This window comes from Meleagris gallopavo, chromosome Z (genome assembly GCF_000146605.3).
Source record: "Meleagris gallopavo isolate NT-WF06-2002-E0010 breed Aviagen turkey brand Nicholas breeding stock chromosome Z, Turkey_5.1, whole genome shotgun sequence".
NCBI classification, from domain to species: Eukaryota; Metazoa; Chordata; class Aves; order Galliformes; family Phasianidae; genus Meleagris; species Meleagris gallopavo.
In genome coordinates, this window is record NC_015041.2 from 68,081,712 (window position 1) to 68,103,647 (window position 21,936).

General features: G+C 47.4%; 1 protein-coding gene across 2 annotated transcripts in view; it reads right to left on the reverse strand.

Moving 5' to 3' along the window:
* Nucleotides 1-657: 657 nt before the first annotated feature.
* Nucleotides 658-21,936, reverse strand: part of ZCCHC7 (zinc finger CCHC-type containing 7) — a 111,362-nt gene continuing 90,083 nt past the window's right edge. For both annotated transcript variants that reach the window (XM_010726270.3, XM_010726269.3), the window contains 3 exons: nucleotides 7,280-7,375; nucleotides 2,493-2,610; nucleotides 658-2,064 (listed from right to left, as the gene is read on the reverse strand). In XM_010726270.3, coding sequence (XP_010724572.1) covers nucleotides 1,568-2,064; nucleotides 2,493-2,610; nucleotides 7,280-7,375 — 711 coding nt within the window. In that variant the 3' untranslated portion in view covers nucleotides 658-1,567. The remainder of the gene's footprint in view (nucleotides 2,065-2,492; nucleotides 2,611-7,279; nucleotides 7,376-21,936) is intronic.

Below are 21,936 nucleotides of genomic sequence, written 5' to 3' on the forward strand. Positions count from 1 at the left end.
TCAGTGATGGGGTCTTTTCAGGATATATCTATTTTTAATAAGGGGTGAAAGTGATTTATTTTTTTTCAGCCAAAAGGAAGTTTTTAATCAAGTAATTGATGATGTTGAGAAGAAAGAAATTTCAGCCACCAGCACGAAGGCACCTACTCAAAACTGGGCACTGGGCTCTGAATAAGATGCCCTTGACAAGTCCTGACAGTTCTGAAGCATTACATAGGTTTAGGTCTGCCGAAAACACCTCTGGACAGAGACAATATGGGCACTGAAATACCTGTGTCGTCATTTGGGTCCCTGAAAAAAACAAAAAGTGGGGAACTTACAGAGAGTGGAACAGTATTGGTAGAAAAACAGCCCCCATTTTTCTGTGCTGCAATACCTTTCTGATTTATCCTCCTTGTATACCCTGCATTTGCACAACTTACAGATTCTTTCAAATTTCTTTGTAAGCAGAAAGAGAGGACAGCTAACTTTATGAACACGTGCTGGTAGTTGCTTCCTCCTGCTTAGCAAAAGCAGTGGTATGCTGCAGTACAGGTTCTGAATCAATAAAAACAGGAAATCTCCTGACAGCGCTGTAGTTTCAGCTCAAAATAAGGGAAGCAAATAGTGTGTTCTTAAGTAGTTCTGCTTGCCAATGAAAGACAACGTAGAGCAAAGTAATGGTTCTGGATATCCCCCATGTAAATTTTTATTTGGATTATTCATTTGGTCAAGCATTTGTTTTTACAAAACTTTAAACAACATAGACGTCCAATTCTACAGTACAAAAATAACTGTCTTACAAATAAATTTAATTATTAAATTTTAGCACATCATGTCTGGAATCAAACACACTTTTCATGCTCTACCATTTCTGCAGACACAACTCCCACACCAAGGGGAACAGTGACATATCTAATATGAGATGTAAACTCTGCTATATTTTCTCAGCTGCTTTCTCCTGCTGTTCTAACCAGTCAGCAAAGAGGTGGAATGTGGTCAGTTAGAGCTTGCCCACGCTTGGCACCCAGAGCTGTGGCACTGATGGTGGTGGACCTACACTGCAGAGCGAGGCTGGAGACTGTCACTTCCCAAAGCTTAAAGCAACACCCTCACAGCACCTTCTAGAAGGGACAGGACTGCACCCTGGAGAGTGGCTGATGGGAACATGCACATCTCCACACATGGACCCCAGCTCCTGCTAATGTAAAAGCTTCCCTTCCCTTCAGTGTCAGCATGAGCACCGTGCCAAGATCCTGCTATCAGAGTTACATCTCACAAGCAAAGAAACAAATCCTACCCAAAGCAGCATGGGCCTTCCCCAGCCCAGCCCCTCACATGACAAGCAAATACAGCAAACTTACACGAGGACTGCTGAAAAAGTACAGTTATTCCAGACTCAAATATTAAATGCTCCCTGCCAAGTGAACAGTGCAGAACAGACAAAGCATCTCTTTTGGAAACAGAGAAGGATGCTTCTCGTGTGACTGGGGCCTGAGTGTGTCCACCCACACTCAGGGACATACTCAAATTCAATGTGTAAGGAGTGACAAAAACAAAGAACAGGCAGAGTCAGGACCAGCAACTGTCAGTGCTTCCCATATACCTCCTCACCAGCAGGAGGATTTCTTCTTAGACTTTTTCCTCCTCTGAAGAATTTCTGCTTAGACCTTTTCCTCCTCTGTTTTATAAGGAATAAATTATCATTGATATCAGGACTAGCATCTCTCTGTTTTTTCCTTTTCTTCTTCCTTTTAGCAGCTTCCAGAAGTTGCTGGCCATACTCCTTGCTGCCATGCGCCTGGTGAACAGACTTGTGATGTTTTTTGCTGCCTCTGGATGTCTGCTTATGATACCCTCTAGGGAAGTCGTCCTCCATCTCGTGGCCCCTTTCAACATCACTTCTGTGTCTTTTTGCTCTCTGTTTGTCCGCCTGGGATGATGACTTCCTCTTCTTGCGATGCTCATCTTTGTTACGTTTACTGCGCTCCTCCCAAGGCTTTTTCTTGCAGCTGTGCCCTCCATGTTTTTCTTCCTGCCATGGTGTCTCTGGCTGCACTGGCAGAAGGCCAGCTTCTTGCAGTTCTGTAAAACAGACCAGCTCACTTCAGTACCTGCAATGAAAACCTGAAGCCCCATGCTGGAGCCACTGCAGTTTTCCCTCTACGTGGTGTCTGAGTTTGGTAGATTTTTTTGTGGTGTTTTTTTATTGCCCATAGACAAGAACCTTACTGACTTACAGTTTAAGCCTCCTCTTGCTAGTTTATTACCATTTCAGTGTCAGCAGAATTAAAACATCTGACAACACTCACCTAGGGCTTTGAAATGATATATTTCCGTGGTACACAGAAGATTAAGGTCACAAACCTCTTACTACTCCTGGAGTACCTTTTCAAATTCCTACAGCTTTTCCCAAGACATGGAAACAATTCAGCAGTATTTCAGAAAGCAGCAAGCCCGGGAGAAAACACTTCACAGAACTGAAAATAAAAAGGGATCTCCCAAAATGTCACCTGCAATCTTTCTTTTCAACCTGTTTGCTCTTCTCTTGAGGTCACGTTCGTTGTCGTAGTAGTGGATGAATGGAGAAGCAGGGAACACGCTTCCACGCATGCGCTTTTCTGCGCACTCCTGCAAAACACATTTCAAACCAGATGAGGCTGAGTTATGATTTCATGGGAAACAAAATGAGCTGGATTCTGCAGGTGCTGGTCTGTACCTACAGAGGATGCTGCAAGCAATTCTTTAAAAACGGATAATTTTACTGATAATTCTACTGATTTTCAACAGTTCTTTCAACACACAAAGAAAAACATGCATTCCACAAACCAACCTGCAGCTGTCTTCCAGCAAGTGGAAGGACTCACGTGCCTTTCCACACTTATTACCAATCTGCAGCAGTCGTCAAGGCATAGAACTAGAAGCAGGTAGATACCAGGGGAGTGCATGCCAACCATGCTGCTAGATCCAGGGCACAGGGCATCCTGCCTGAGCTGGGCCAGCTCCCACTGCAACTGGCTCTCCATCACAACCACAAGCCCCATCTCCTCAGGTCAACCCCTCCAGCTGTGGGAGGGCTTTTTAAACCTGGATCCCTTGGAGGGAAATGCATGTGCAGAAATGTGGCACATTCAAAAGGTGTGGTGGGGGTTAAAGGAAGGAGAAGGCAGCGATGGGGAGCCCAGGGCAGCCCCCTCTGCACACTGCCAGAGCTGTGTGTCACTTTCTTACAGATGCAGAACAAAAGCAGATCCCACAGAAGGTTCTGCCATGCAAAGACATTGGGTGTGCTGGGAAGAGAGCCCTGAACCATCCACTGCTCCCTGGGTCACATACATGTGAGCCCACGTCACAAACACCTGATTGAGGAATGTGGCTTTTTTCCCTGCTGCACTCACAATGTTTTGGCAATGTCTGTGGGCCTGGCTATGCTTCCTATGGATTTGCTCTCCACTTCTTGGATGCTGCCCAGATTTAATAAGCTCTGGGCCTGCCATTCCCAATAAACTATGAGGAGCTTTTGCTCACTGTATCTCCACGCTATCTAAGCAGCTTTCCTTCCTGCTTTTGTGACTTCAGCCATACAAGGCCTCTAAGACTCCCCTTCCCTATGTGTCCTTCTGCACCCTCCTCTCTCCCTTTTAGAGGAGCAATACATTAAAAATGCATTTCATACGTATTTCATATCCTCACCTCATCTTTAAATGGCCTTTGCTGGGCTGAAGTCGAAAGAAGGATTATTCTCTGTGGTGTCCTCCAAGGGAGCACTGCTGGGTCAGACCAGATTTCACTCTGCACACCTCAGCCACTCAGTGGCCACAGGCACCCAGCACACCCCACAGAGACACCTCCTCCCTCACCACTCCTAGATCCCCACTCACCTCCTCAGGTTTAAGGGAGAGGAAAGCAGTGAGATGCACAGCTGAAATACTTCTGCTTCGTGTGAACAGCACCTAACTAAGAGCAGGCTTCGTGCTGGGCACAAAGCTGTCTGCCTACCTTGAACAGAAGAAAATGTAAGCATTGCCACGGAGGTTACTGAAAGCAACACGGTTTGGCTTTATGCAGAGGTACCTCAAAACACATTTCTCCTTCTGTGATAACTGTGAAATGCAGTGGCTGGGATGCTACACAACACCTTTGTCTTGCCCTGCAGAAATACAGCCCTTCATCACTTCTCCTTTTGCTCACTTGTTGACATTGAAGCATCAGTGAACTGAATAAATGTGCCACCAAAATTAGCACTCCTCTTTTCTGCTGAAACATAACTTCACTGAAAAATCAATTCCATGTCCAACAAGCACTGTGCTGTGCCCTTCCTCCCAGGTACGCTGCCACTGCTGCCACACACTTCGCACTGTTTGATGCTCTTGGGACAGTGTTTGCCATGGAGGGGACATACAGAGGATGGAAAGCAGAACCTGCTACCAGCCTGCAGGAGGAATTTTCTGTGTGAGTGGCATATTGTGATGTGAATGCAAAGCACATCTGCAGCTACTGGTCAGCTCCTTATCCCTGCTGCCTTAAAAACTTGCTGCAGCCTGAATAATGTAAGGGGCTGTGTGTCCCTGTGTTACTTCCTCCTTAACTGTCCTAGACAGATGTCCCACAGAAAGAGCACATCTTTGCCAGGGACCCTGAAACACAGTGGTTTGGAGGTGTGGATGGTTCAAAATAGACTGTGATGGGAAGTCTACTAAAGAAAATAAGATCTTTTCCCTTATTAGCACTGCAGCTCATCTATGTAGAGTTTAAAAATACAACTGCAATAATAAATAAGACAGCAAATATAGTAAACTGCCAGGTGTTAGAACCTTTGACAGCTAACGCCATAATTCCTTCAGTTTCTGCACACCCCCCACATGTGTTCCATAGTCACCTTCTCACACAAACTGGCACAGGATTTACTGACTTCTTTGCTCTTGCCTGAGTTGCTTCTAACGAAGAAATAGAACTTCAAATGTTCCTAAGCTAGATTAAATGGCAAGACGAAAAGAAGCAGACTGCTGTGGGAAGCACTGTGTTGTGTCCACACAAAACTAACAGCAGCCTTCTCTTCTCGGTAGTCTGCTATTCCTCTGCGTTAAATGCTCAAGAAAGGCAATGCAGGAGGGCTCCTGCAGTGCAGAAATGGGAAAAAATGTTAAGAGATGCTTATCATCACCAGTAATGTTTACTGATAACAAATTTCAAAAAAAACCCCAACAAACTAACTAAAAAAAATATTAAAAAGCAAAAAAACAAAAACAAAACAAACAAAAAAACCCTCCAAAAAACCCCAAACTTTTTCCCTTTAATTATAGCCAGGATTTTCAAGCTCTGACAGGGCTACTCACTGCATCAGTACAGACACTGATTTTGACCTCAGTTTTCTTAGTCAGTGAGAGCTACAAATCTCACACGTATTGCCTGTTTTCCAGCTGGATCTCCATAAATATGCATAGCAGACCACCAGCCCCATTTCTACAGCCATTTGCAAAGAGAAGGTTTAGTGATTTGAAGGCAGATACCCAGTGATCATGATATAATGCAGTGCACATCTGGGATGCTTTTCTGTGTGCATATTGAAAGATCTGGTGAGAGTTTCTGCCCTTCTGCATTATTACTGACTGCTCAATTTTCATTCAGTCACTGCTGAGGCTATTTCTGCTCCTTGCATGCTAGGGAAAATACTGACTTATCTTTAGCACTGATAACTGTAAAATGTTGCTCTTGTCTCACTTTATTCCCTTACTTGCGTTATACAATTTCTACCTATTCCATCCAAGTAACAACTATCATCTCCTCCCAGAAATGAACTAATTATTTTTAAAGCTCATTTATAACCATGTATTGCTGCTTTCCTTGAATGCCATTTTTGTGGCAGTTTTGTAAACTGTTCTTCGTCCACTGCCAACAATCACTGTCACTTTTTGTTCAAGCATGTCAATCCAGGTCTGACTGCATATCTTCATTTCAGTGTATACATTACTATCAGTGGCTTTATTCTGTTCTTGTTTGGTTTCAGAGCTGCCTTTATGGAAACTTTTATTTACTGAATATTTTACTGAAGTCTCATATACCAGACAGAACAAGATGGTCCTCATGACTAAATTGCCAAGGTCTTGCACTGTTATCACACGTGGAGCCATGTCTTGAGCAGACATTCTGCACGCAAGGTCAAGGATTGGACTCACATACCACAGCCAAGGTCATGCCTGCAGTGCTCGCATTTCCCACAGGTTACATCAGGCTGCTGCTGCCTCCTACCTAGCTTGGACTGGAAGAGCCACTTATTTCCTGGCTCTTCCAAGGCATCTGTGAAGGCAGCAGCGTGTCCATATTACACACAATGGCCTCAACATACTGCTCAAACAGAATGCCTTCATTTGTCTACAAAGACTGCTTGGCATTAAAATTTTTCTTTCCTCCTCTTTCAGATCAGCCAGGAGAACATGCTAGCAAACTTGCGCTACCTGTCCCACTCATTATCCACGGAGATTAAAAATTTAGATGAAAATAGTGGCACGCTTTTCAGGAGTGAACACACAGAACACGCAGGAAGGAATTTGCTGACAATTTACTCTCTCTAAGCAGTGGGAAACAATAAACTTAACCAACACACACGTAACACTCATTTCCTAGAATATTTGTGGCTACTGGACTTATAAAAATACCCCTCTACCTTTTGAGCTAGATATCTGCAAGGCCGGAGCTGCACTTGTCATGGTGGGAGGCTAGAAAAGGTGATAAACGTCTGGAACTAATACCAGAAGATGCAGCACAACTCCAATTTTTACTGCTCATGATCACCACCTCTGTACCTTACAGCATGCCAATAAGCTTAATTCAGCTGCTACAAACAGCCTCAGAAGAGGTAGAAATGGAGAATTCCTAAAACAGAAATTCCAGTTGCTGGGCTGACTGCTGTAAACAACTTTTTGTGATGCTGAATGTGGCAGCAAGGTACTACTGTTTCATTCCATAAACCATGTGAGGAAAAAAATATAGCTCTGCTTAGTATCCGTCCGTTACATATTCTTCCTCCCAGCAGACCCACTTAAAAACCAATCCAATAAACCTGACATAGTAACTCTTTTTTTTTTCCACATCTTTAAAATTAGATGGGCGCAATCACTGCACAATGGCCTACACTGATTTCAACAGTGCTGCAGACTCACAGACGCTTCATTAGAGCAACCCTGCGTGCAGCATTAGCTTGACTACTCCAGCTCTTTTCTCCAGCCATGATCTGTGGATAGGGATGAGCTTCTATTCCAGAGATACACCCAGCACTGAGGCAGAGGCTGCTGAGACTTACATATCCAAAATGTCCTTTCTGGGAGCAGTTGTAGCAGTACGCGGCAGCAGAGCGCTCAGAGTGGGATCTGGCTGCCTTGATTGGTCCAGGGTTTGTCTGAAAGAGAGAAGTTGGTGACAGTTGGGTCAGACAGTATTTTAATTTTAATTAAAAATAAATTAAGTGACTACATAATTTTATTATGCTTAAAGCAATCTATCCCTACTTGCCGTTGGAATATTGGGTTCAAAGAGAACCACGGTTCCTGACAGTACTGCAATTACGTAGAGCAATTTAACCCTAAGCATCACAAATGAGATGGGAAGAGACCGGAGACTGAATGCTCAGTATCCATTCCACCTGGCAATGTTGTTTTGGCCCTGAATACAAGCACATGGGCTGCTGATTTATCTGCCTCCCCTCTGCCTTCCTCCCAGCCTTCGCCGCCTGTCATGTCCTGCTGGGAGGGACAGGGCCACCAGTTATTACCCCCACCAGCTGCATGGCCACAGCGCTGCAGAGCGCATTCCTCCTAGCAGAGCTCAGAGTAACGTGGCAGAGATGTGACTGAGACACGGCGCTTTCACTGGCTGCGCTCCCAAACCTACACCTGCTCCAAAAACCGTACAAGAAGCACAGTCACTAAGGAAGAACCTGCCACACTTCTCAAGACAACCGAGAGCTTTTTGTCTTTAAACCCTTACGACTCCACTCATCCACTCTGAAAGCCGCTGCGTCCTCAGGCGCAGCCTCCAAGAGAGACAGCAGTGCTTCAAAAGCAGGCAGAAGCAACAGAAATCTTCTCATGCCAAGTTTTGGTGGGTAGGGTCACCTGATTGTGAGTCCCTTCAGCCTTGACTTTAAGGATGTGTTGCAGATTCACACTCCCCAGATCATAAAAAAAATTACCAGTGAAGTGATTTCTCATATATTTCTCATCCATGTCTTACAGTGAGAGGTCTCCAGCGAACAGTGGTACGTTAGTGAGTCACTAAGCTGGTTTGGTTTTTCAGGTTGCTCCTTTTAACATAGCAAAGAAAGAAGTCAAACCTCTGCATAATCCCTGAGGAAAGATCTATGGGTTCAGTGTTCTGGAAGAATCACCCATATTCTAAATAGTTTTCAATATGGACAGTCGTACCACAGACAATCTCCACTTTGGCCAGGGCTCCTAAAAAGCAGAGACAAATCTTGAAGTTGAGACCCTCCTCCGCCTTCCTACTGCATGGCATTTGACTTCTAGAAAATCTGTTTTCAAAGCTGCTGTCAGCTGATGCCCGCACAGGGAGGCTGCTAAAGCCCCCAAGCACTCCTTCGGCCAGTACCCATCTGCCAGAGATCTCCACAACCAGAATGCCAGCACCATACACACAGTGGTGAAAAATAAAGCCCAGACCACAGTGTCACTGTTCTGCCAGCTAGTCCATAGTATGTGTCACAACTCCACTTGAAAATGACTTGATTGTATTGCTTGGTCTTTGCAGAGTTACAAAAAACACGCATTATCCTAGAGAAGCAATTCTAAAATGCTGCCTGGTAAAATGCCTCCATCTGCTGAATAGGGCTCCTCCAACGTAGTTACCATTTTGGCTGCTCTTGGTGCTCTTGTACTGAAACTTCATTAATATTTCTTTTGGGTTCCAAACGCTATTACTTTCCAGGGAAAAAAAGAAGGAGGACGTCCCACTATTTTGGATTGCACTTTTGAAAATAAATTCCAGACCTGTGGATGCCAGCAGGCATGGAGCATGCTCCCGAGAGCACTGCAGTGATTTATATGGCCACGTTAGTAAGCAAACTGCGTGCACGCACTCCTCCAGCAGGTGCCTCATTCTAATCCAAAAGTTAAATACACAGCAGCAGATAAGAACTCACCTGACTCATAAATTACACTTGGCATTCGTACGCACTGGGGTACACTTCTATGCACTTGAAGCTCCCAGTCACCTACTGAGCCTCAAAAGGCACCAGCTGTACCAAATGCTGTCTGTGCTGTGAGCTGCCCCCATGTCACCAACAGGGTACACACAGAGCTGCTTTCCCCCATTTCAGAACAACCGCATGCAAGAAATGCCCCGATGTTTTCCTTTTCTGCTGTACAAGAGTGCTGAAGCCCCATTTATTAGGGACATACACTCCAGTGACCCAACCTCTCGCCTCTGGCCTAAGCCAGCCCCTTCCTCCTCCCCACTCCCTTTTGTTCAGCTAATGAGAAAGGTCACATTTAAGGAAAGAAATCAAAGCTGAATGCTCACTGCTCAGATTACAACTCTACATAACTTTACTTCCTTCCGTAGCCAAACAAAAAGGAAACCTGTGTTATAAACCCTCTGTTTTCTTACTACTTAAGGCTTAAAAAAGCATCTGAAGACTCCAGCCATATGGGCACAAAATAAACTATTCATGAACGTAGCTTCTCTATGTTATTTTTTTTTTTGTTACAAACATTTAAATAATCTATATTTGTAGGGTGATATCTTGGAGATTACTTCACTATCAATATATAGAAGTAATAACCTGGTAGATAGCATTACCTATGAAAGGTCCATCCCATCTGCTATTCTTGCTGAAAGCTTTTCATGCACCAGTAAACTCAGTAAATATCAGAAGATAAAGCATAAGCCTACCACGCCATGGATTTACTCCTAATGTCTCCTCAAAGTGCAGCCTGATGCAACGATTACAAATGATTTTTCTTCTAATGTCATTTTACATAACCCTTTTTTCTGCATGAGTAGTTAGTGTGGAATGAATGAATGAATGCCATTAAAACAGTTAATCATTATCTGGGACACTGGCCTTCCTCCCTTCTCAACTAGGAATCTCCATGACAAAGGCCAAGAGATCAAAATGCCAGGGCTGCCTCACTGGCCTATTTCTGACAGTAATTTTTTATGCAAATAGACCTGCTGGGCAGCTACCTCTGTGACCTTGAGCTCCCCTTATCTGCTGCGACTCAGATCCAACGAGGGCTCGCCGTTATGAAGCTCATTACTACTTATGATCTGCAATCTGGCTAGTTCGGGAAAACCTTCCCACCTCCGTGGTGTAAATTCCTCCCTGCTCCCCCGCTTTACGGAACGTGCGGGCCTCACTGGTGCCAAGGGGCAGGAGCAGCACTTCTGTGCAACTCCAAGAGCCCCTGCCTGACAAGCACACCTCGAAGCCACACACGAGAGTAGCTCTGGAAGTAAAGGATGATGCTTAACTGGCATCCTTCACAATTCAGGCTCATACAAGGACACACATCTGACCTCACGAATTCATCAGATGCAGCCACGGCCCGACCAGTGCACCAGGAACTGGTGAGGATGCACTTGACTCAGGCTGATCAGCCTCTGTGCCACACGTGGAGAAGCAACAAAGCCCCTGACATCCAGGCACATCTCAGAAGAGCTCCCAGTGCCACCCAGAGGTGACACCACCAGATGACACCAAGGCTGTGCCTTTCATCGCTTGGTCTGCTTCTATCAGCTGCTGTCCCGCCTCCGCGCAAGGCCCACCCTTGTTTTGTGGTTCCCATCACAGTCACTGGGGCAGCTCCACTGAGAGACAGCAATTCTGCAGGCTCCTCAGGACTTCTTGCTGCAGGGCTGCTTTGCAGCACCCCAAACCTCACAGTGCCTCTCACGCACACCGCTGGCTGTGCTCACACCTACTCTGTCTGTTTGCTTTTACTCCTCTTTCTTGCTGCGCTCCGAAGACAAATGACAGCCTGCAGAATGAAAGAGGCCTGGGGTGTGTGGGCAGTGTGCATCAAGCCCAGTGCCTCAGCCAGGAGCCTCAAGTGCTGAGAAGGTGCTCCACAAAACAAGCGTATGAGTGCAGTATTCCCACTCTGAGAGGTGAACAAGACGTAAGACTTGGACTAAAACTCACCAGCACTCAGACTTTACCAATGTCTTGAGCCACTGGAAGACAATTATCAACTGAATATCACACGCTGCAGCTTGCACGCTAGGTCTGGACAGGGAAATGATCCAAACAACTCCAACACCGAAAAACATACATTTATTTTCCCTTTACAAATTATCATAATCTATCTGTACACCGACTGAAACAGTGGCAGGTTGGGATCATCTCTGTATATTACAGACTGCCAATATAAGATACCGTATTATGTCGTAATTATACAAAAGGTTTTTGTTGTTGTTATTTTCTTTAACCATGTCATGCACCCAATAGACCCGCATTCCATTGGGTAATTCCTTAATTAGGCAGATTTTTAAAACAAGTATTATGTACACAACAGACTGGAACGTCTCCTTTGGAATCTTCCTAGTCTATCAGGTGATTGCATCATTAAGCCACATGCTCTACGTAGTAAAAATCCCTATGAAAATTCATGACAGAAACGTACTGGGCTCGATGCATACTAATACACCAGAAACATACACGTTTCGTGTTTTGACTTCTAAACCCCACAAGTCCAAACAATTATAAACACATCATTTCTTTACCAAATTTAATTTCCCCATCTTGTCAGCTACCTGAAAAAACTTGCTTTTCCAAGAGGAGTGGTGGAGCTTACCAAATGTATCCTAACACCCAACAACACAGCACAGTGAAATATCCAACCAAACAGCAGTATCACTAAACTTCTTTTTTTTTTTTTTAATTCCCTTACATTAAATAATCTATATCAAATGGGCAGGATTTTAGTTCTGGCTGCACAGTCAGAAAATCCAAAGCCCTTTCCAGAGGAAGGAAGGTAACACACTCAGTCCGCAGCGCAGGCACTGTAAAGTGGTCATTTCTTTCAGAAATACGATGTTTATTTAATGCATTTTAAATAGATGCAAATAGCATCTACTATCGACTGTGTCAGAACGTTACAGCGAAAGACAAAAAATGCATCACGCACTTGAAGGAAATTAATGTAATCTTTTGATGCTCTTACGAGCAGAGAAAAATACACTAAAATATTAATTCAAGAAGTCTTTTATGAAAAACGGATAAAGAAATCTCAAGTTTGTACAGAACATGAATATATGCAAGATAGGTCGGATAACAACAACACAATCCTCGAATGCCTCAGAATCTTGGTGGTTTAAAAGGCATCCCAATTTTCTCCAAAGGTGGTGGCATCTATCCATTCGTCCATGGCTAATTTTACACGGGATGCAAAACGTTATTTAAATGGGATGGCGCATTAAACTCCAACTATTTCTGACGTAGCTCTCAAACTACAGACCTCTCTTTCTTCCATTCTAATTCTAAACTAAGTTAGCAAACACTTCCTCCTCAATCCCCAGGGACGATCTCAGCAGCGACACAAACGTGCAAATTTATGACAGCCACACAAACGCTGCTCCGAAGCAACGTGCGACATTAAGTGAAACTGTTTCCTGGAAAGATATTATAGGTATCTATATTTTATTTGCCATCTTAAACATATCTCGGGTCTTTATGACCTTATTTTTAAAATGTATTTCCTTTCTACATTTCCTGGTGCAAATGGACTGCATAAATAAGCAATGTGCTATGAGGCTTCAGACTAGCCGATAAACCCTTTCAATTTTCATGCCAGCTTCTTCTTTTGTAATTCAAATCTGGCTGAAAACTGGCAGCTCTGAAAACTGAAACAAGCACTGCCACAAATACCTTGTAATGCTATCGACCTTGTCTGCCCATGCAGTGAGAAAGGGGGATGCATATGTGTCTGCAGTCATCCAGATAACACAACTCATTTTTTTGGGGGGATAACAGAAGCCAGCCCCGGACCGCGCACCAAAAGCAGTCATTACCAGGCAGGCAGAGAATAAGTCTCTTCAAAATACACGCCGCATTTAAAAAACATATACAGGGCTCAGCCACTGCTTTCATTACCAATTTTAATTTAGCTCCTTCAGTTTGCCAGCCAGATAAACTCTTTAGTGCTGTTTTTTAATCTATTTGCCGCATTTTTATGTTTAAGATTATAGTAATATGGGACGGGAGAAGGAATCACTTTTGGAGGAAATAAAGAAATAGATCCGCTTATCGGAGCCCATCAGAAAGTTCATTAATCAGCCGGGCTTTGTGCCCCCTAAATTGAAAGGTTAAATAATCCTCTCAGGAATATTTCTCGGCACCGCCGCCAATTGTCCGGAGAGAAGCTGCCATTCAGGGCGCCGGAGATCGGTGACAGGGTATTTTACCACCGCTTGGACCCCAGACAATGATGGACAAATGGCCTGGCATGCAAAGAAACCTTTTAGTACACAGCTGGAAGAAGGACCACAAGCTTTGAAGTGGGTGGGTAAGGCATGGAGAGCCCTGCGTCTGCAGCCAGATGTGGGCACAGCACAGCACGGCACAGGACTGCACTGCAATGGACTGCACTGCACGGCACAGCATGGCACTGCACTGCGCTAGACTGCACTGCACGGCACAGCACAGCACAGCAATGCACAGCACTGTACTGGACTGCACAGCACTGCACAGCGATGCACAGCACTGTACTGCATTGGAATTGCACAGCAATGCACAGCACTGCACGGCATGGCACAGCACAGCACTGCATTCGAATTGCTCAGCACTGCACAGCACAGCACTGCAATGGACTGCACTGCACAGCACTGCTCTGCACTGCACAGCACTGCACAGCACTGCATTGGAATTGCACAGCACTGCATGCGCCACATTGCACTGGAATTACACAGCACTGCACAGCACAGCACTGCACTCCACTGGAACTGCACAGCAACCGCACTGTACTGGACTGCACAGCACTGCAATGGACAGCAATGCACAGCACAGTACAGCACTGCACAAAACTGTACTGGACTGCACAGCACTGCACAGCACAGCACAGCACTGCAATGGACTACACTGCACAGCACAGCACTGCACTGCAATGCACAGCACTGGACTGGACTGCACAGCAGTGCACAGCACAGCACGGCACAGCAATGCACAGCCCTGCATGGCACAGCACTGCAATGGACTGCACAGCAAAGCACAGCACACCACAGCAATGCACAGCACTGAACTGGACTGCACAGCACTGCACAGCACAGCACTGCACTGCAATGGACTGTACTGCACAGCACGGCACAGCAACACACAGCACAGCATGGCACAGCACTGCAATGGACTGCACTGCACAGCAGGGCACGGCACAGCACAGCACAGCACAGCATGGCGCTGCACTGCAATGGACTGCACTACATGGCACTGCACTGCACTGGATTGCACTGCACGGTACAGCACAGTAGCACTGAACAGCAATGCACAGCACTACACTGGACTGCAATGCATAGCACAGCAGTGCACAGCATATCACAGCACTTAAGAGCACTGCACAGCACAGCACAGCACTGCACAGCACGGCACTGCACAGCACTGGACTACACTGCACTGCACAGCACAGCATTGCACTGCATTGGACTGCATGACACTGCACAGCACCGAAGAGCACAGCGCAGCAATGCACAGCACTACACGGCACTGAAGAGCACTGCACTGCATGGCACAGCACAGCACGGCACTGAAGAGCACTTCACTGCAAGGCACGGCACAGCATTGCACTGCACAACACTGCACAGCACTGCACAGCACAACACTGCACTACGTGGCACTGAAGAGCACTACACTGCATGGCACTGCACTGCATGGCACAGCAAAAAACAGCACTGCATGGCACTGCACAGCACAGCAGGGCACTGCATTGGAATTGCACAACAATGCACAGCACAGTACTGCGCGGCACGGCACTTCACAGCACTGCACAGCAGAGCATCGGAATTGCACAGCAATGGAAAGCACAGCACTGCACCGCACTGCACTGCATTGGAGTTGCACAGCACTGCACTACACAGCACTACACAGCACTGCACTACACGGCATTGCACAGCACTGCACAGCACTGCACAGCAGAGTACAGCAATGCACTGCACAGCACTGCATTGGAATTGCACAGCAGCGCACAGCAGAGCACAGCACTGCACAGCATTGGAATTGCACAGCAGTGCACAGGACTGCACTGCGTGGCACTGCACTGCACGGCATTCCAGATCACTGCATTGCACAGCAGAGCACTGCACGGCATTGGAATTGCTCAGCAATGCACTGCACTGCACTGCACAAGGATTGAACAGCAATGCACGGCATGACACGGCACAGCACAGCACTAGAATTGCACAGCACTGCACAGCACAGCACAGCACTGAACTGCACGGCATTGGAATTGCACAGCATTGCACAGCACTGCACTGCACTGCATTGGAACTGCACAGCACTCCACAGCACAGCACAGCACAGCACAGCACAGCACTGCACTGCACTCCATTGGAATTGCACAAAAATGCACTGCATTGGAATTGCACAGCAGTGCATAGCACAGCAACGCACTGGAATTGCACAACAATGCACAGCACAGCAGTGCACGGCACAGCAGTGCACAGCACTGCACAGCACAGAACAGCATAGCACAACAATGCATTGCAATTGCACAGCAGTGCACGGAATTACACTGCATTGGAATTGCACAGCAATGCACAGGACTGCACTGTACGGAACTACACTGCACGGCATTGCACAGCAGTGCACAGCAATGCACAGCACAGCACAGCACTGCAATGCATTGGAATTGCACAGAAATGCATAGCACTGCACTTCACAGCACCGCACTGCATGGCACTGCACAGCACTGTACTGCATAGCAGTGCACAGCACTGCACAGCAAGGCACTGCACAGCATGGCACAGCACTGCACTGCACCCAATTGGAATTGCACAGCAGTGCACAGCACAGCACGGCACTGAACTGCACAGCATTGCACAGCACAGCACTACACTGCATTGGAATTGCACAGTAGTGCACGGAATTACACTGCATTGGAATTGCACAGCAATGCACAGGACTGCACTGTACGGAACTACACTGCACGGCATTGCACAGCAGTGCACAGCAATGCACAGCACAGCACTGCAATGCAATGCATTGGAATTGCACAGAAATGCATAGCACTGCATTGGAATTGCACAGTAGTGCACAGGACTGCACTGCACGGCACTACCCTCCATTGGAATTGCACAGCAATGCACTGCATGGCACTGCACTGGAATTGAACAGCACTGCACTGCACAGCACAACACAGCACAGCATGGCAAAGCATGGCACAGCACAGCATAGCACTGCAATGGAATTGCACAGCAATGCACAGGACTGCACTGTACGGAACTACACCGCACGGCATTGCACAGCACTGCACTGCATAGCAATGCACAGCACAGCAACGCACTGCATTGCATTGGAATTGCACAGCAATGCACAGCACAGCACTGCACAGCAGTGCACCGCACGGCACTACCCTCCAATGGAATTGCACAGCAATGCACTGCATGGCACTGCACTGGAATTGCACAGCACTGTACTGCACTGCATTGCACAGCACTGCACAGCATAGCACAGCACAGCACTGCACTGCATTGGAATTGCACAGCAATGCACAGCACAGCACCACACGGCACTACACTGCATTGGAATTGCACAACAATGCACTGCATTGGAATTGCACAGCAGTGCACAGGACTGCACTGCACGGCACGACACTGCATTGGAATTGCACAACAATGCACTGCATTGGCATTGCACAGCAGTGCACAGCACAGCACAGCAATGCACTGCATGGCATTGCACAGTACTGCACTGCACTGCACAGCACAGCACTGCATTGGAATTCACAGCACTGCACCGCGCTGCATTGCACTGGAATTACACAGCAATGTTCAGCACAGCACTGCACTGCACAGCACTGCACTACATTGGAATTGCACAGCAATGCACAGCACTGCACTGCACCGCACCGCACCGCACTGCACTGCATTGAAATTGCATGGCACTGCACAGCACAGCACTACATTGGAATTGCACAGCAGTGCACAGGACTGCACTGCACGGGAATGCACTGCATTAGAATTGCACAGCACTGCATTGGAATTGCACAGAAGTGCACAGCAATGCACTGCATTGCATAGGAATTGCACAGCAATGCACAGCACTGCACAGCATTGGAATTGCACAGCACAGCACAGCACAGCACTGCATTGGAATTGCACAGCAGTGCACTGCACTGCACAGCACTATACTCCATTGAATTGCAAAGCAATGCACAGGACTGCACTGCGTGGCACTGCACTGCATGGCATTCCACAGCACTGCACAGCACTGCACTGCACTGCACTGCACGGCATTGGAATTGCTCAGCAATGCACAGGATTGCACTGCACAAGGATTGAACAGCAATGCACGGCACGGCACAGCACTAGAATTGCACAGCAATGCACCGCACAACACAGCACGGCACAGCACGGCACTGAACTGCACAGCATTGCTCAGCACTGCACTGCACTGCACTGCATTGGAATGCACTACACTGCATTGGAATTACACAGCAATGCACAGCACTGCACTGCATGGCACTGAACTACACAGCATTGCACAGCACTGCACAGCACAGCAATGCACTGCTCTGCATTGGAATTGCACAGCAGTGCATAGGACTGCACTGTACGACACTGCACTGCATTAGAATTGCACAGCACTGCACAGGACTGCACTGCATGGCACTGCACTGCACAGCACTCCGCAGCACTGCACAGCATGGCATTGCATTGGAATTGCACAGCACTGCAGAGGACTGCACTGCACAAGGATTGAACAGCAATGCACTGCAAGGCAGGGCACGGCTCTGCACAGCACAGCACAGCATAGGAATTGCACAGCAATGCACAGCACTGCACTGCACGGCACTGCACTGGAATTGCACAGCAATGCACAGCACAGCACAGCATTGCATTGGAATTGCACAGCATTGAACAGGACTGCACTGCACAAGGATTGAACAGCAATGCACAGCACTGCACTGCACAAGGATTGAACAGCAATGCACTGCACGGCACGGCACTGCACGGCACTGAACTGCACAGCATTGCACAGCACTGCACTGCACTGCACAGCATAGAAATGCACTGCACTGCATTGGAATTACACAGCAATGCACAGCACTGCACTGCATGGCACTGAACTACACAGCATTGCACAGCACTGCACAGCACAGCAATGCACTGCTCTGCATTGGAATTGCACAGCAGTGCACAGGACTGCACTGTACGACACTGCATTGCATTAGAATTGCACAGCACTGCACAGGACTGCACTGCATGGCACTGCACTGCACAGCACTCCACAGCACAGCACAGCACGGCACTGCATTGGAATTGCACAGCACTGCAGAGGACTGCACTACATAGTAATTGAACAGCAGTGCACAGCATAGCAATGCACTGGAATTGCAGAGCAATGCACAGCACAGCAGTGCACAGCACAGCAGTGCACGGCACAGCACAGCACAGAACAACATAGCCCAGCAATGCATTGAAATTGCACAGCACTGCACGGAACTACACTGCATTGGAATTGCACAGCAATGCACAGGACTGCACTGCACGGAACTACACTGCATTGGAATTGCACAGCAATGCACAGGACTGCACTGTACGGAACTACACTGCAAGGCATTGCACAGCACAGCACAGCACTGCACTGCACTGCACAGCACAGCAAAGCAATGCACTGCACTGCACTGCACTGGAATTGCACAGCAATGCACAGCACAGCAACGCACTGCATTGCACAGAAATGCAAAGCACTGCACTTCACGGCACTGCACTGCATGGCACTGCACAGCACTGTACTGCACAGCAATGCACAGCACTACATTGGAATTGCACAGCAATGCACAGCACTGCACAGCATGGCAGTGCACAGCATGGCACTGTTACTGCACTGCATTGGAATTGCACAGCAATGCACAGCATTGCACAGCACAGCACTGCACAGCATGGCACTGTTACTGCACTGCATTGGAATTGCACAGCAATACACAGCATTGCACAGCATGGCACTGCACAGCATGGCACAGCACTGCACTGGAATTGCACTGCATTGGAATTGCACAGCAGAGCACAAGACTGCACTGCACGGCACTACACTCCATTGGAATTGCACAGCAGTGCACAGCACAGCACAGCACTGCACAACACAGCACAGTACTGCACTGGAATTGCACAGTACTGCACTGCACTGGAACTGCACAGCACTGCATTGCACAGCACTGCACTGCACAGCATAGCACTGCACTGGAATTGCACAGCAGTGCACAGGACTGCACTGCACGGCAATACACTCCATTGGAATTGCACAGCACGGTACAGCACTGCACAGCACTGCACTCCACAGCATGGCACAGCAAAGCACTGCACGGCACTACACTGCATTGGAATTGCACAACAATGCACTGCATTGGAATTGCACAGCAGTGCACAGGACTGCACTGCACGGCACAACACTGCATTGGAATTGCACAACAATGCACTGCATTGGTATTGCACAGCAGTGCACAGCACAGCACCGCATTGGAATTCCACAGCACTGTACCGCGCTGCATTGCACTGGAATTACATAGCAATGCACAGCACTGCACGGCAAAGCACTGCACAGCACAGCACAGCATTGGAATTGCACAGCATGGCACAGCACAGCACTGCACGACACTGCACAGCACTGCACGGAACTGAAAAGCACAGCACTGAACAGCACTGCACTGCAAGGCACATGGCACAACACAGCACTGCAATGCACCGCAGAGCACAGCACAGAACTGCATGGCACTGAACGGCACAGCACAGCATAGTACTGCAATACATGGCATTGCACAGCAAACAGCACACGGCACACAGCACAGCACAGCACAACACATAGCACAGCACACAGCACACAGCGTGGTGCTCTCCTTGCACATTCACACGCTCATGTCTGCACTAAGCTGAGCGCTAGCATTTGCAAAGGCTGTGAAGTGGGCAGATTAGGAGAACTAAGGCACGGCCTCCGCTATTAGTCAGTGTGCGAAGGAGGAGCCTAACGACGCCCTCGGTTTTAACTTTTGTCATTCCCAATGATTTACAGCTTCCTGTTCACAACCTCTGTGCGTGCAGGTACCGCTTCTGGGTGCCTGCAGGAGGAGGAGGAGGAGGAGGAAGAGGCGGCGGAGGGAGCGCTGCGTTCTGAGTAACTTCAGAAGTGGCTGTCCTGAAACATTTACTTGGCAGGGCTTCCCAAGCACAGCTCTCTGGGAGCAGAAGGACGCAGCAGACGGTGCTGCTGGAGGGCGCGATGCTGCACAGCGCTGTTGGGTGGGTGGAGGTTCTGTTACCTAACAGTCATTTCAGCGTTTTTCCTTAAAATTCCTTAAAATTGCAGCTTCAACGTCCACTGCCTTTTACCGACTGCATTTTAGAAGCATTTTCCTCATGCTACAATCCGCTAACTCTGCACCTTAATGTTCACCACTCTCCTTGCAGAGTTTTCATGTATTCCCTATCAACGCTGCATCTTTTCAGGCACATGGATTTTCTTCCCCAGCTTTCTAACAAGTGACATCAACCAGAACATGTCCTTGAAGAAATGTCTGATACCTTATACTGTAACTGCTGACAAACACTTTCCCACGTCCTTCTCACACCATTGATTTTTACAAACTATTCTGCCCCATAGGCTTCTCACTTTGGTATGACCGGGCACATTCTGAATAGTTGGCAGCTTCCAAAAACAGATCACAAAACTTCAGACCTCACCTCTCACACATCACCATCAACACTCATCACAGTAGGGTGATCAGTGCTCTTTACTCCACGCCAGCTTTGGAGTATCTCAGTGCTGTCACTTTCCCATTCTTTCCCTCCTCATCAAAAAAGCAGAATTATCTTAACCAGGTGCTCATCTGCCACCAAAAAAAATCAGACCAGATATCACGTGTAATTACTTTCAAAGCATAAAATATTTCAGGATTATCTAACAGTCCCAAGAAACCCTTCAGTGCATGTATATGTCCAAACACAGGCATCTAACACTCATTTTTTTAAATGCTGAATAAAGCAACAAATGCACCTTAGGAGCAGAATTAAGCCATGTGGCCAAGAAGCAAACTGAAACATCCGATGTGCAGGAGGTGTCCTCTGCAGAGCTGGATGATGAGGAGTCACTAACAGGCAAAGAAACACAAGTTCTGGGGGGAAAGAAAAAAAAAAAAAAAAGACAAGCATTTTTTGGACTGGATGCTGTCTCACAGAACCCCCACTCTTTTTTTTTTTTAGGGGGACTGGAAGGGGAGCAAATATATTACACAATCTACTCTGTAAATACTACCTCTTCTTGTAAATCCTTCCTTTGTCATATCTGTGGAGAATCAAAACTTGAGCCATGTGCCTGCACACAGCACTGCTGTGCCATACACGGTAGCACTGCTCTCCTACTGCATATATCACAGAATCACAGAACGGTAGGGGTTGGAAGGGACCTCTAGAGATCATCGAGACCAACCCCCCTGCCAAAGCAGGTTCCCTACACCAGGTCGCACAGGTAGGCGTCCAGGCGAGACTTGAATATCTCCAGAGAAGGAGACTCCACAACCTCCCTGGGCAGCCTGTTCCAGTGCTCCGTCACCTCACCGTGAAGAAGTTCTTACGCACATTCGTGCAAAACTTCCTATGCTGCAGCTGATGGCCGTTTCCCCTCGTCCTGTCTCCACGTACCACTGAAAAGAGACTGGCCTCACCGCTATGGCCGCCACACCTCAGGTATTTATAAACCTGGATCAGGTCCCCTCTCAGTCGTCTTTTCTCAAGGCTAAACAG